This window comes from Filicampus tigris, chromosome 9 (genome assembly GCF_054856515.1).
Source record: "Filicampus tigris isolate MCC_2025a chromosome 9, RoL_Ftig_1.0, whole genome shotgun sequence".
Lineage (NCBI taxonomy): Eukaryota > Metazoa > Chordata > Actinopteri > Syngnathiformes > Syngnathidae > Filicampus > Filicampus tigris.
Window position 1 is genome coordinate 11210889 of NC_141225.1, and position 17268 is coordinate 11228156.

Genomic DNA, 17268 nt, shown 5'->3' on the forward strand with positions numbered 1-17268 from the left:
CTAAAATATTGTACTTCATAAAAACATTCAGTAATAACATAATTAAATGGAATGTAAAGGATTAAGAAGTTTCTACATCATGATTAATTTATTGCAACTCCTTCTGGTATGTGGGACGAGAGCACCGCGGCGCAGTACAATACAGTCATGCAGACACAAATGAAGAAGAGTTTCACAACTACTGTAAGTGACTCAGTAAGTTGCCATAATATTACTTTTTCGCAGAGGATGAAAATATATGTATGTCTGTGAGTTGTTATATTGACTGTCTACATGTGTTGATGCAACTTTTGTGTTCAAATATCCATTGCTTGCATCAGTGTAACCCTGCCAAGTAGACGCTATTCATAAGATCGTCTATTGCGCATCTTGTCATTCTTACAAATGGTTATGGTGTCACATACTAACAGCTAAAAAGAACCTCAAACTTATTTTCATACAAGATGGGTTAGTATGTATTACATGCACAAGGTGAAATAAGAGTATTACAGTTATAGAACATAGAACAGTAATGCATTTTGTCAAATGAGTTTTTTAAATTAACCTCAGGTCTGTAATAAAGAAGCAAATGCGTTCTTATGAGAATTTTGTGGAAATGTATACCCTTGTGAAATGCGCAATATAAATAAAATTGCCTTGTATTGTATTATACTGTATCGTATTGTATTGTATTGTTTGTTTTAGGGTTTAGGTTAGGACTTGTATTGTGTATTTTGTGTAATCCTGATAATTGCGTGTGCCCTATTATTCACTGTGAAACATCATCAAAAGAACAAAGCGTAATATTGGTGGTCTACCTGCACCCTGGCCTCGGTCAGTTTGGTCCTCTGGGCGAGCTCCTCCCGGGTGTAGATGTCCGGGTAATGCGTCCTCTCAAAGGCTTTCTCCAGCTCTTCCAGCTGCTCGGCTGTGAAGGTGGTGCGACTGCGCCTCTGCTTGCGCTTCAGCGGCAAGTCGGGCTCGGAATCCACGTCGGAGCCGTCGTCTGTGCGGCTACCTGAAGAAAAGGACGCAGGGAGTTCAACGGGGTGATTGAGGTAGGCGGGAAAACACAAAAATGGGAAAATGTTTCAGACATCGTAAAATATCAAAGCTTTTTAAAGGTTTTTACAGTACTCGGGGTACTGTAATGTGGGGAAAGGAGAGCCACAGTGGCCAATGCACTTTTTAAGCCCTTTTTGGAACACCGGGAGAACAGTAAAATCCATGAACACAACGAGTACACTCATGAGGGAGCTGCTGCCAGCCACGACTCACAGCCAGGCATTCACATGCAGACCTGCCACTACCAGGCCCCGCCTCTCAAAGGCACATGTATCTAACACTATGCATCTGTGTGCCCTATACCGTTTCAATCAACTTCATAAAATACACTCATCATAAAACAATTTAACATTATTACAATGCATTTGTTGGTTCAATCGTTATTAGGGAAAGTCCACAAGCTGATGTTGATCATTCAGACATTGGAATTATGGGACAGCAGTGACAAAAATTAACAGCGTGCCCGAAGTAGTGTTTGCAAATGATATTTCATTTCACTTGAGTGAACTATATAATCCACTATTTAAAAATCCCTATATAGTCATTTGCGAATAGGGAATCCCCTACTCCCTAATCACAATATAAGGATTAGGCGGCCTTGTTAGTGAACTACAGAGTCCATTATATAAAAATCGACTTTATATATTGTCTATGAATTTTATGCTGGCTTTTGAGTTGTGAAATATGTTTACAATGTGTTTAAAAAGTGTGTTTTAATACATGTAAATGTTTTTAAAGCATTTGGGAAGGATACCATTCTAAAATAAAAATGGGAATCAAACATGCTAAACTAAAACAATTCCAACAAATTCAACACAAAGTAGCAAACCAAAACTGGACTCACAAACGGGAACGTGACAAAAACACCGACAGAAGCAATAATCCGACAAAGACAGAAAGAAACCAGAGAACTGGTTTCTTCAAGCGAACTGACAAGACAATGAGGAACACCTGGCCAACACACGAGTGACTTGAGGGAGCTGATTGGCTTACGCGAGGGCCCAACAAACAAGACGCGAAAAAAGCACACGAATAAGCAAGACACAAAGTGAAACAAATGTAATCCAAACAACACAAACAGATCGTGACAAATAGTAACGCAATTTATCTTTATAACAAGGAAGATAACTCTGTTTCAAAAGCAGAAACAGTTTCTTCCAGGTTTGATTTGTGAGCATATCACATGATCCACAAATAACTGCTTTCAAAATTGTCAGCTTGCTACAAAGTGCTCTTGTTTTGGTTCTGAAAGTGAGTGTGCATTGGCAGATCTATTGTAGTTGGACGGAGGGAAACAACCACCCGCCCGAAAAAAATCTAAACTATTTGCTTTGTCACCTTAAACAGAAAGTTGTGATGTTATAAGATATGAACAATATATAGTTGCTGGATACATTGATTTCAGTGTGTTAAAAGCATAAATTAAAGAATGTCAATGTCCTGTATGTGGCCCTCAGAGGAAAAAGTCCCCGCCCTCCCCCATATCAGGGATTTTCACCTATTGTGGGTGGGTCTGGAATTTATCCCTCGTGATAAACTGCGGTTCCCGATATACAGCTGTGAGAATATTATCTTAATTTGTGACTATTTATTTGATATAGCAGAGGCCCTGATACACAATCCTGCCTCAGAGAGGGAGGGGGGGGGGGGGGGGGAGGGGGGTTCGGGAGAGAGGAAGTTAAGGCGGAGTGCCGGAGCAGGAGAGGGGGCATAGCTGGGTAGTCGGGTTAATCTGCGCGGGCCACCTTGCTGCTCCTCGCCTCTGCTTGGCCCAGGGCACACTGCTTATACACAGCCGCAGTGTGCGTGCGTGTGTTAACATGCAGCACAATATCGCGGCAAAGCCATTCAGCCCGACGCTTGTGTTTGCGTCTGCTGTCATTAAGTGAATTAGAACACATTTTACACGACTTTTCAGGCATTCAGCTAAGCCGACTTTTTGCTTGAGGAACGGAGATACGGCACAAAGCGGCACAATCCGGGCCCGACAGGGACGTTTTTTGACAGCAAAACGCGCATTACCATCACACATTACCATTAGAACTGAATTTAGAAAATTGCATCATTTTCACCTCCTCTGCACGTCTATTCAGACTACATGGCCCCTTTCATTTCATGTCACAAAATTCTTATTTTCATAATTTCCTCATTGAGACAGTGACAAGGCGACGCTGACGTGCCAGTGTTGCTGCGGGCCTTGTTGGATTGCATCACGCACAGTCCAGAAAAGTGTGGGAGAGGGAAAATAAAAGGGAAGATGTGCAAGAGGAGCCACCAGATTCCCGCTCATGACACCGTTCAGCTCAAATCAAATCCGGAATGGTCACCTAACCCATTGTTTCCATTTGCGGTGCTCTTCAGCGGCATCTTTCAGCAGAAGTGGACAAAAGAATACTCCGACGTGGCCTACGAATAACAACTGTGAGAACAAAAGAGCAACAGAGCTGGCAGAGTCTCAAGGCCGGCTGCAGAGTTTAATTAAACAAGGAATTAGGGGATTATATGGAGACTATCATCACAGGCCACTCCACCAACATTTTTTTTGTCCCCCCTGAGCTCGCGTTCGACGATTCTCTGCGGATTACAACGTGGCCGCCGGACATGAGGCCGCATTCATTAAATCAATTCTTCAGTCTTATCCGTTTTAATAAAGATTGATTCTTGGAACGCACGCCGCCCTTGAACATACAAAAGTTGAATATGTACATACGCCGCCGTATCCTTTTGTTGGTTTTTATGAGGATGCGTACATCCGTCGGACCGCCATAAGTTGCCGTGACGACACTTGAGACCGGGCCCGGATCGCTTCCCAAAGTCACCCCCGACGTCCTACCGAGGGGGATACACCATCAACGCGGACTCGAGGGGACTCCGGAAAAGAGCCGAACGTCTTTTCCTTTGTCTTTGTGAGACTTTACTTTGCGGGGAACCTGCTGCGGCCCCCAGTGTCACATTCAGCCTGCCACCGGGCTAATGACTGATAACCCTCGACAGCTGATAGCATGTACGGCGGCTCTCCATTAAGCCCTTCAGAGCCAACACATCTGCTCTTAAACATGAAGCACAAGCACAAGGTCAACAGGCCTGCCTGTAATGAGGACGGGGGAACGGGAACATGCTACACACCCACACATACCACGCATGCAGCGCCCAGCTGGGACTGCATGTGAAAGTAAGAATGGGACACCCAGCCAAGACCTTCGCGATAAAGTCAAAATGGAAAAAAATCACAGTGACCCACATTTCAAAAGTTGTTCTTCTGAGAATCAGTTGAGCAGTTTTGTCCAGTGAAAAGCATGTAAATGTTGCACAGTATGTCTACATTTTGCCAGTATGGAGTTTCACCTGAAAAACAACAACAACAGTTTGTGTATGCACCCCCAGAGTTCCTTTTGGGAGCAAAATGTTTTAAAGCCCAATGAAAAAGCCTGCATCTCCTAATGTTACTAGGTTAGGGTTTTTATCAGAAAACCAACTAAAAGGGTTTCTTGTGTGCTGTAAGATGTGAATTAGCTGAAATACCACATTCTCTCCTGGAGTTATTTTCCTTGATTTTGGGGGGGGCAACAGGATGACGCTTCTGACGTCTTCTGTGAAAAGCTTGCATGTTGATTTTTTTTTTTTTTTCATTTTTACCTGAAAAATGACCAAAAATTTTTATTTTTATGTTCCGTAACTGTCAAGCCTTGGCTGATATCTTTGCTGTGCAGTTGTCCAACTACTGTATTTGCCGTCCGAGTGTTTAAGTTTGCGTTATGTTTTCGCGAGTAAAGCTGGTCCAAAAAATGTGTTTCTCCAAGGTTTTGTTTGTTTTGTTTGCTTTGTTTTCATCCAAAATTCAAAGATTTTTTTGTATGCCGTTTCTGAACACAGATGCAACCGGGGGATACACAATTTACTCCGACTGTGTTGTACTGTCCCCTAAAAAACAAACAAAATCACTCAGGGATCTCATACGTCGAAGATATCAGTTAGAATTTTCTGTATGTTTTGGATTAATTGCCTGCTTTTCTTTTGATTGCAACATCATGCTCCCTACAAACAAACAAAAACACTCACGTCCTCCAAAACTTGACCGCTTTTCATCTACAAGTGAGCGATTGGCTATGATTCTGAACCCAGCTCAAAAGTCATAACTTGTGGTCAGAACTGTTTCTTTCCAGTCCTGTAGGAGGCGATAATGTGCATGACGTTATATTATTTGTCATGATTGAGCCGCGCCCCAAAAATTGTCATGTTTTTTCAAGCACACATACACACCTAAACAACATAATTTCCTTGATGGCGTTAACAACAATTTAAATACACTGGCAATGAGGGGGCTGCTGTTACTATAGGAAGTCTGCAGGCAAAAAAGCGTCCCTTTCAGTATGTTTAGCACCTAATGACAACATTTAAAAATCATGTCTTGTGTTTTGTTTCGTACCCTCCCTCATTCGCCAGTGGTAATAATCACACAAATGAGCAAACAACACTCCCACAGGGGTGTCGAGACCAATCCGTTAATGGTCCGCTGTGCAACAAAAAGGTACATACTGATTAGACCTTCACATAATACCGCCGCTCGAAGGGTTCATGTGATATTGATAAACCTCTCTCGCATCTGCCGTTACTTACATAAAGTCCAATTAGAATCTAATTATGCGCCATCCAGTGGGCACGATTACTGCACAGCGCTTTTCTCCGGGGGGGCCCCTGAAGGTTTATCCCGCTTCCCCAAGCTCCACCAAACATTGATTTTAAATCCTGGTCAGCGCTTTGTTTTGCTAAGTGCTTGATTAAGATGGCGAATGAGTTGGAGCTACACTGATTAAGAATGCCAGGATAGGGGAAGTAGATGTATAGTGTCATAAAGCTTCCACAGCTGGTGTATAAGGAAATTGATGATAAAGACAAAAAAATCAGAATACATCTGTTATTCCTTATAGAAAGTAGTAAAAGGAAATATCCAAATGTATCTCTTAATTCTGTAAGCACTGACTTTGAGAAGTGTTTCACTCCTGTGTTGCATGAAGTCAAATAACTTCCATGAACAACTGTGAACCGCGATTCCAACCCAGGACTCGTGACTACATTCCACGATCCACATAAAGTTATTAAAACTCCGTTTACTTAGGGAATTTTCCTACATTACACTGTGGGAAAAAAACAGACATTTTTGTGTCTCGTTTTCCGGTTCCAGTGAGAACTGTTCAGCAAAGCTTGTTTGAAAGGATCATTTCCAGAACTTGAGGCAAAATAAAATGAGGTCGTGGACGTGCAGCATCCCAATTTTCTGAGCTTAATTAGGATTCCTGCGGACAAAACAGTGAACAGATACGAGGTCCAACAACATGTGGACTGCCACGTTTAATTTTAATGTGGCTTTAAAGCACAGTTGGAGCCTTTTTTTTGAAACACTGGGATTGCTAGTTCATATAGTTTGAAGGTGAGCTTGAGGTTTAAAGGAGCCCTCACAGTCCGCCCCCCCCCCAGTCTCCTCACACTCCAGATGGGATCCTCATCACCCACAATTCCTCAAACTCCAACACACCCTCAGACTCCTCCACCAAATTTTCCAAACAGCTCTCAATATGATGTAGTGCAGTTCCCTTATTGTGTCGATCATCATTATTTATGTAAAGACAGATTTTTTTTGGCTCTCATTCCATTGTGCAGGTGTAGGGACAATGTTTATTTAAATGTTCCCTCATCTATCACAGGAACCTGGGTTTCAAGCTATTTCCTGGGTCATTTATCTACAACCCAAAACCAACCTAATTTTACAACCTTTAGTGGGAAGGTATTTGACTGGAGGAGTGTTTGGGACTTTTTTTTTTTTTTTTTTTTAAGAAGACAACCGGAAACCAGATAAAGAGATCCACACGGTTCATTGAACATCAGGAACTAAGAACTTAGGGTTGCTTACACACCTCTAGTTCGAGTCATTTCTGTTTTCTTTCCACTTCAAGCAAACCAAAATGCATCGCAAGCAAATATGTGACATTGCGCTCTTCCTCTTATTGGTCAGCTACGAGTGCAAGACAACGGGCTAGGGAGACAAACTGCGCTTTGATTAGCTTGAAATAGACGGGTGCTAGCACTAAAGTAGAGCAGAGTGCCAAACAGATTCTGCTTTTAGCAACTCTAAAATGGCAGATTATAAGCATTTTTCAGCTACTTAATTAGACCAAACAAACCACGCGGAGTGGGGGAGTGGGTTGCAGCTTTTGTTCATAGGCATATTCCATAATAATCGCTATAGTAATTTAGCAGTTCCTTAATTAGACAAAACAAAACACACCAAAGGGGGAAACAGAATAGTTTGATTCAAAGGCTGCAAGCGTGACATTTTCATCAAAACGCTGCTTTTTTTTGTTTGGTAATCCTAAAATGACCATTTCCAATAATTTAGCAGTTGCTCAGTTAATCACCCCACAAAAAAAAAATCACCAAGGGGAAAATGAACAAGATTTAGAGTAAAATGTACCAAAGTTGCAGGTTGTTTTGATCAAATCCACCTTTTGCTGTTTTAGCAATTTTATAATGACCTTATTTAATAACTTCTAGGTTGCTTATTAGACCAAAGGAACCCCACCAAGGGAAAACTGTACTGCAAACAGACCATAGATCAAATTGCACCTTTTTGTTTTTATAATAATGAAAGCCAATCATATTCTCCGAGCAGACACAGAAAAAAACGTTTATTTAAATGTAACTTTTGTTGCAATTTTATAATGACCCTGTTTGATCACTTCTTAGTATTTTTATTCGAATACAGTGCAATCAGTATCATCTTAATGGAACCGATTTGTTTTTTTTACAAGCTTTGTTGTATTTTGCAGGCGCACCTGTAATTGCAACCTAAATGTGGTAATGCCGAGATGAGAGAACAAAAACAGGACACGCATGTTGAAATACATGGAAAACAACAAGCTTCTGCCAAGTAGTTCATCTCTAATACACCTGTGAATAAAAAAAAATTAAAAAAAACACACTCACCACGCCGCATGTCCTCAGTATATCAGCCGCACCTTTAGCGCGCTATCCGAGACGCCGAGACAAAAACAGACAGGGCTTTGGCAGCGCGGCATTAGCTCATAATGGCTCATTTTGAAAAGCATATTAGTTCCAGCATAATTACAACGAGGCCTTGCGCTCTGTGTGTGTGTGCGCGCACGCGTGTGTGTGGGGTGTGTGTGCGTGCGCGAGCGCGCGTGTGTGTTGCAGGCATTCACAGGACCAGCCTGTGAGCTCCGAGTCACACCAGTTGACTGACTGACAGCAGATTTAGCTCAAGATGTTGTTTTCTTCCCCCCTTGTTTCCCACAGGACAAAAATAACACGGAGTCTTTTCTCCCCCTTTTTATGTTGACTTGTTTATTTTTGTGCCTACCTTTTGTCGTGCCTGTTACCGCAATTATACTTTTTGTCAGTCATGGGGGGGTGAATATCAAAAGGCCTAATTATGCAAACAGTCCCCAGATAAGCGATGAGATCTGCTATCTGTGACATGCATCTGTCTCTGTGCTGTCTCCGCTGCTCCAGGCCTGCATATAAACAGGCCTGCCTGTCCTCGGGACTGCATGCGATTCAGGCACACAACACTGTGGGATGTTTTGGGGGCGTGGAGTTGGGGAGGCGGCGTTGGCGGGGGGATGGCGGTGGGGGTGCAGAAACATCAAATAACTAAAAACGTTCCCCAATTTGCATTTTCGGGAGAACGGCATCGCCGGCGAAGGCGCGTCATCCCAAAGGGGGTGTCGAGCGGAGGGGACGGCACGATGCGTCGCAGATAGCGACTTTGCGCGATGGCGACGAGATTGGCGATAAACGCGACACTTTGAAAGACGATTTTTGCCATGAAGAACCTCCCGCGGTTATCTTTCAGCAGGAGGGAAAACAACAAAACAACTCTCTCTGCACTGTATTGTCTTAAAAGTATTTAAGGCTAAAGTTGAAGCAACTTTTTCCTCATACTGTGAACACACATGCAATAAGTCAAAAGCCACAATGGAAAGAGACCGTATAAAGAAAATAAGACTTTTACAACTCCAGAAAATACTGCATGTATTGTAGTAGACTATTTCTGAGTTAGATATTTGCCTTTAAGAGGTGGGGTCTACATGCCAATGTCTTGGGCGTGAGCTGTGGCAGACAACAGCTCAGTATGCTCATTGTGCTTGTGTTTTACCGTTTTCAGGGTGTTCAGTAAATGAAAAGTGCATCAGCACGATTGTCGGGAGGATAAATACATTTCTGCACTTCAGCCAATCACTGACGCTCTTCAGGGCAGGACCCTAATGACAAACGCTTGTTCAATATCTGACCTATGCGGTTTTGTGTTGTTTTAAGGAAAGTCATCAATCTTTGTCTCTGTGCTTCACCCTTATGCAAAGACGGAACATACGACGCACTTTAGCATTGCTGATCTGTCTTTTATATGCAGTTACATTTACTAGCAATCACACCAAATTAGAGCAAAACAGTTTGACTTGATTATTTCTCAACATATCTCTTTGACTCTTTTGTTTTGTCTGGTAAGTGAGGAAACCCTTTTCCAACTGCCTGACAAGTTTTAGTTGAAAATAACCATAAAAATAAAAATTTCGATAAGCTCGTACCGACCAAAATTGTAATGTGACGTTTCAAAAATCATCACCTGCTCTAAAAATTTGACTTACCGGTAAATGGTGTGAATTAAATTTTTAATTTTTTAAAAATTTTTAATTTTTTAAAAATTTTTAATCAATAGCTTGTTCATGGCGGATTTTAAAGCCTTTGGACCGCTCATTCCATATTTTGGGGGAGAATATTCCACACAGATGGCAGCCACTTGTCACATTGCTTCTTAGAATCACACTTTGTTTCCTGTCAGATTTCAAAGTCCTCTAACGCATTGTTTTCCAACTTTTATTGAGTCAAGGCATACACGGAAAAACTCATGGCACACCACCAACCCAAAATGCCACAAATACTGACAAATACTGGTCTTGTATGAATAGCAACAGGTGGCTACACAGGTACCTTTGCCATCTAGTTGAAGAGCATTTCATTGTTCTGCCCGTAAATTGCTGGCACACCATTTGTAATGAAGGAATAATCATTTTCAGATTAATTAAGGGAGATTAAATAATTTCGTAGTGCACACCTGATGATGTCTCATCACAACGATGTCATTTTACAACAAAAATGTCAAAACTTGTCTTCTCGGGGACATTCTTTAGTCTGTCTTAAAGACGTGAAGGAAGAACGATGGGAGTCTCTCTAATCTTCTCACAACAAACAATTGAAAAGCCCCCTATTTTGCGGTTTGAGGGCGGGGGTGTTGGTGTGGAGCGCGAGGAGCAGCCGGAGCGATGCTCTTTTATGGCTCTTGTCAGTGGGAAGAAGGCGCAGCGCGTCCGTGAGAGCGCGCGCTAGCCGTTGGCCCTCACCCCCCGTCCGCTGGGCCTCCTTGCCTTTTCAGCCCGCAGAGACAAGCTCCTCGGGGGGCCATTAGAGCATGAATAGGTGCCTGACAGGCCTGTGCAGCACCGCGGGGCATCCATAAACGCTGACATATTGACTCCCCATGCCTGGGCGCTGCCCAAGTGTGAAAACGTGACGGCCTCGAAGGGTGGTGGGATTCTCCCTTTCTTTAATTTACAACCCAAATAATAAAAGTATTTGAACACCACTCTGGAGGAAAATGCTGTTTGTACACAGCAAGGCGATTGTAAGCAACTTAGTCTTTGCTATTGTTGCATAAACACTACACTCACACTGCCATTGTGTTCCACTCACAACGGTACAGTATGCATTTATTCATGTTTGACTCATGTTTTTCTATATTGTAAATGTTTGCATTGTTGTAAAAAACTGAATTACCCCATTGTGGGATGGAGAAATGCTTCTTCTGCTCCATTCCACAAAGAGAGTATTCTACTCTATTCTTTAAACACGCATTGCACAATCTCAAATCTGAGTGTTTACTGTTTTTGAGCATGAAGGTAGAAAAATGTATTAATTGCGATCATCAGCTTTCAGGAGGATATCACATGCAGACCAAACAGAATGGAATAGAACAGAACAGTGTTTTCACATTTTTAAGCCACTTCAATATTCACACAGAAATGGCGCAAACCCACCACACAAAAAAAAATATAAACTACAAATTTATTTAAAGACATCATGCACATATAATCATGAAAACACTTGCCAAAAATCATGAAAAAAATTGCTACGACAGATCGGTGACTGATTTTAGGATACAGTAGTATCTGGTTATTATGAATTAAATAGTTGTTTGTTGAGGGAGAAAACAATATCATTTGGTCAATTACTCAAAATAAGAATAATTCTCTCTTCAAGGCCATGGAGATGATGCAGAACACCTTGAATGCAAGGTGGCCAGCCCAGTATTTGTTCCGTGGATACTATAAAATGCCATCAAAAAATTAAATGACATTTTTTTTCAAGCACATGCTGTCATATTTTGCATCTTTTGGTAATAAATTTAGCCTGAAAAAAAACCCACTTTTCTTCAGAAAAAAACATTTAATTTATCATTAATATAAATACAAAATGCAGTTTTCCTAAATGATCATTCAAAAAAAATATTATAATAAAATTGTGCCAAAAATAATGAACCTTACCTGAACATTGTATTTTTGAATAAAATAACTTTAAATAATTCAATTAACCCAGACCAAAATATCTTGATTTTACGTAAAGATTTTTGGAATGAATTCAAGTTTATCTTAAGCATTTTCCTAAAAAGTACAGGATGTGTCAGACATAAGTCTTTGCAGCTTGAGCATTTGAATTTGTTTTTAGTTTAGGTCCCAGGGTTGGCGTCCACCTGACAAAAAGATCTTCTTACACACAAAAAAATTAAAAGAAAAAAGAAAAATAAGAATAAGTCAAGCCATCATGTCTAAAAGCTGTACCAAAAAGACACATTAAGCCAGCAGAGTATAGAGCAGTGATTCTCAACCAGTGTGCTGCTGCATATTTGTGTGCCGTGAGACATCACCAGGTGTGCTCCGGGAAATTATCCAATGTCATTTATTTTTACAAAAAAATATATATTGTCTAATTAAAAAAAAACGGTTTTGTTCATCAACCACATACAGTAGCAGGTAAAACAATAAAATGTTACATAATGACCCTGTACATCCATTTTGTGTGAATCATTTGCTTAGTGGTTTGACGTGAGAGTTTTTCCGATGTGAATATGTACCTTAGCTCAATAAAGGTTAAGAAACACCGGTATAGATGAATGCACACTGAACAAACTAACGAACCAACTAACTAAATAACTAACTAACTAGCTAACTAACTAACTAACTAACTAACCCTAACCTGGAAAAAAAATTGAATGCTCTGAATTCGCCACAACATTGCATGCCCATAAAACTCAAGAGACAAGAGGTAAATGAATGGCTTCAAGAGCGATAAATAAGGCAAAGGGTATGACTATTCCCAACAAAGAGCTTATTTGCTGGCTGCAAATAGATGTGGCACAGTATGCGAGCGCCGCATATTCTCCAGGGAGGCAATGAGTGACGATGCAGAAATAAGCCCATTAGTTTGGGAAAATCAGGGGGACAAAACAGTGCAAAGTTGTTGGGCAATTTGAGCACATTTGTGATTGGCAACACTCACGGGGGGTGCTGAACGTGTTTGCAGTCTTTTTGTAGTGCACGGCCAATTAAAACAAATGAATATGGTGGCCCATCAGGAGCATAAAATGGGAAATGTTCTGGCGCTAAGTAGCATAGGCTAATGGGCATTTTTAAAGACTAGCGGAGCATGGTGACGGTGGTGTGTGCTAAACCTAATTATTGTTGCACATTATGCGGCCCTCTTCCCGTATTGTAATAAAATTAGCCCCAAAACGCCTTTTGTCTGGTTTGGAATGCAGCGCGGCAGTGAGCAGTCAAGACTTTGACAAGGCTCGGCGGCGAGGTGAATCGCTTGCAAAGTGCGCCGTCTTTTCAATAAATTACGTGCCTCCTGACCGGCTCATCTGATTTAACATGGACATCATAAAAGCCGGCGTGGCGTTGACTAATTTCGCCAAACCTACCGTTTTGCCGGAATAGCGACAGCTTAATCAGCACGACAAACATGCATTTGTGCCAGAGGTCCTGCTTATTATTTTTTATTATTACTACTACAGAAGATTCCCTTAGACAGGCGGGGAAATCCAATGCCAGCGTCTTTTGATGTGCCTCGCGTTACACCCAAACAACCGTTTTCACTATAACAAATGTCGTACAAATTAAATAGACCTCTCTGTCTGCCAAGCACTACACTACTCATTAAAAGTCAAACATGAGCCTTACTGCTTCCTATTTTTTGGAGTCAAAAAGTTTATAGTCATTTTCCCAGCAGGGAAGATCATCTCCGCACCTCAAAAAAAAAAAAAAAAGGCTTTTGTTGACGCTTGATGTCAACTGTCAGCCACCAAGCACGTCTGATAAATAACTCATTGGCCGGGATGACTGTGATTTACAGAATTACACGGTGAATTAAATCATCTTTAATTGCTTGGTTGGCTGCGATGGATGCACGGACAAAAGATGGAATGCTTTGTGCCTCCTAGCGGGAACACAAGATAATATTGTACACTTGTTTGTCTTCTTTTTGTCGTATGTTATTTGATGTCGGGAAGGCTCTCTGTCTTTTTAAACAATAGTCACTATTGTCTTTAGTGGTCATGAGGTCAATCAGTAATTCTTTTTTATTGCAGTCTCATGACGTATGTACATCAGATGCTGTTTTCTTGTTTTTACCTATATTTAAAGCAACACTAATGGATCATTTTTGCTCCAACTCAAACTATAATAAAACAAGATATTAGCTTGATGCTAGTTATCTCCACTGGCCTTACTGTGTTGTTGCATCATGTGAGGAGATAAACATCAAGGTCAGGGATGGACAATTGGCAGCCCGCATGCACACACTGTCAGTGGCCCCGTGATTAATTTTTCAAAAACAAAAAAAAGAAAGAAAAAAAAACATTTTCTTCTCATTCTTTATTTATTTATTTTTTTTACAAACCCAAACAATCCTTCAAAATAATCCTGGGAGAAAATGGGGGAAATCCATTATATGAAAAGTAGTGAAACAAATCTGCAAATATGCATCTGCGGGTGCCAAAATGCAAATAAGCAGAGGCCGACTAGTTTTAATTGTAATATCACCAATCACCACAAGATGGCTGACATGTCTTAATTGCGCTTATGCTGGGCCTTCTACTGCCCTATATTACATCATGAGTAGGCCTTATATTTATTTACGGATTTGGAATGCTATGCAAGAGAAACATAGTACCTCAGTAATATTAACATTTTTGTGAAAACATATACAAAATGAGTTCTTGCACTTAATGATGTTTTTTTTGCTGGGCAGTTTTGTGCCGTCCTTGAATGACAATTATTATGCATTATTATGCACCCTTTTGCACTGGTGGGGGGAAACTACTGTATGTTGTTATTTGGTTGTTTCCGTGCAATGCAACGTCCAAATGGACCCATGACAGCCCCAAAGATGCTGGACTAGACTTGGGCTGGCGCGAAAATGAAGTTCCAGTTTTTACGCCGAGCGCACGGGCATCAGTCTACCAAAATAAAAACAGCATTAAAGAAGTGGACAAATTGCATATTAGTTCAAAACTGTGTCACGTAAAACGGACGAGTGAGGTTTTTGTTTAAACGCGTCTTGTGAAGGCGCTTTCAGTTCTAAACTGTACCGTGTAAACACTCCCTCAGAGCGTTCCCTCTCCAGATTTCTCTCATTAAAACGCCATCTCCCCTTCACATGTCTCTCCTGGTGAATCAGCCATGAGAGGTAAATAAATGGCCTTTGGGGAGGCGCCGGCCTTCTTGTCAAGACACATATCCACTCGAGAAGCGCTCATTGTCAACTCATTCCTCTGGGCCATTTCCTCCGCTCACTCCAGTCTAATGGAGGCCAGCCTCCGCAATCGCAGTCGAGGTAATACTGCCCAATCAAGATGCATTACAAGGACAAATGTGCGACTGTGATGTCCACTGCAAGTGACACAAGACTGAAGAAATAAGCCCGCTCCCTTGCTGCAAATTGGATTGCCAATACGGCCCACAGATGTTGGGAGAAAGTGGAGAGAAAGACAATGGGGCAGAAAATAAGCCACTGTAATGACTCCACTTGGTAAACTAACACAGTATTGATCGCCTTCTCCTTGTTTGTTTAGAAAAGCCTCATCCCGGCTAATAGCTGTCTGAGAGTGTAATCTCTCCCTTGTCCTCCCCCCCACATTATGTGGCTCTTTTCAGAGTGGAGGTCCAATGTGGCGCTGGGCTAAGCGGCAATGGGAGCGCCCGCCGATTGTTTGCTAATGTTGACACCTGCCAGAGCCAGCTCGCTCTATTCGGGGGCCAACCAAAGCCTCCAACGGGATGCTCTCCCCCAAACCGCCTCCCAACACCACTCCGCCACCCCTCTTTAGCCAGATTAAGTGCAGGGTTGCCGGGGTCACAAATCAGCGGACTCCCTCTGAAGTTGGGAGGCACCGAGCCAGAGAGCGAGAGGACTCAAAGGGAACACTGCAGAGGGGAGGGACACGAGGAGGGAGGAGGGATCAAGACTGACAGTCTATTGTCCACTCAAAAGGACGCGAAGAATGTATCTTCTTGGCTGCTGGCCCCCTTCAAAAAGTATATCAACACAGGCGCCCGCTTGAGCACAATGCACGTTTCAAAAGGACATACTTTTTAGTTTCTGTGTTTGTTTTTACCTATATAGAAAAATACATTACAAAAGAATCGCAGGGACCATTGGGTAACACTGGTCAACACACATTTTGATGCCAAGAAAGTTTCAACAATTTTAGGTTTTTTTTTTCATATTGATGAATCTGAAAATGGCATTGTTTACTTTCCAAATTGGCTCTAGTTTTCGAGTTATTCCATATTTTTCTTTTAAGAAATGTGCTAAGAATACGCAAGTTATGACATCACTTCACTTCACTTTATGCCACAACTTTGACGAGGCTGTATTTGTCCAGCAGTCTTTCATTTTTTATCCAATCCCATGAAAGATGACAAATCGTTATCGCAGAGAGCCTTCCACTGTACTTTGTATATGCAAATCAGGTTTCATGCAAAAATTATGCAAAAATTCAGAAAATTAGGCGATATTAGCAGTGAACACCTTTTTGCCATGCAAAATCAGGTGACGTAAAAGTATTTTATTTATCAATCAATTAATTGTCTATATATAGCTCTCAACAGCTCAAAAACTAGAGCCAGTTCAAAGGAACGGTCATTTTTGTATTCAGCAGCCCGAAATTACCCAGAAAAAATGAAGAAGAAAAAAAAATTGGCCAGTGTAAAGAACAATATATCACATTTTGGAGGTGAACCTGACTTCTTCCCTATACCAAGATTATGCAAAACCACCTCAACCATGTTTCATGTATAAACTTTTTTGAGGACTCGTGGAAAGTCGGCAATGAAAAACTCAAATAAATAAATAAATACATAAATAAATTATACTTCGGCAATGAGAATTTTGTGATCCTTGTTTGTTTTTTTTAACAGAATTACAATAAATTTGGGGATTAAAAATCTTGCTAGCTGAAGCTGAAAACAACATTTTCAGTAATAAAAATGTCGCGGAGAGCTGACGCAACATTTTCAGTCAAAAACTTTCATTCAAAGCAGACAAACAACATTATTGGTAAAAACTATGAGGCATAACTCGGACAAAAACATATTTCCTATGAGAGACGTTGCTACGTAAAGCGGACCAGCATCATTTCTTCTTCAAATGATGACATGTAAAGGGGACAAAGAATGTTTTACATTAAACGAACAACATTTTCTAGTGATTAACGTGTTTTCATAAAGCCGCCTAGTGTTATTTTAAGCAGAGAAAAATATTTTCTGTCTTGTAATGTGGCATAAGATAAAACTTGGACTGGGCATGGTCCAAGGAAGCAGTAGTTTAATTTTAACGTGGATTTGAATGATATTGCGGCTGCAGGGTTTTTTTCGCGTAACCAAGGAAGAAGCTATTGTTTGTGTGTTTGTTTGTTATTATGCGAGAAATCCGTGTGAAATTTTGGCAATTTTTTTATGATCATCCAAGGAATAATATATTAAAGTTGCGATGGAGAATGATCTGCCTTTTGTTTGCTTATTAGCAATTACGCACAAACTACTGTGTAACCACTGTGTAACATCATTCAATGTTTTTGCCAGCTACAGCCAT

At 41.2% G+C, this 17268-nt stretch overlaps 1 protein-coding gene across 4 annotated transcripts in view; it reads right to left on the minus strand.

The window, feature by feature from the left end:
* Nucleotides 1–17268, minus strand: part of pax7a (paired box 7a) — a 67202-nt gene that overhangs the window by 35285 nt on the left and 14649 nt on the right. For all 4 annotated transcript variants that reach the window (XM_086040465.1, XM_086040463.1, XM_086040464.1 and 1 more), the window contains one exon: nucleotides 798–997. In XM_086040465.1, coding sequence (XP_085896591.1) covers nucleotides 798–997 — 200 coding nt within the window. The remainder of the gene's footprint in view (nucleotides 1–797; nucleotides 998–17268) is intronic.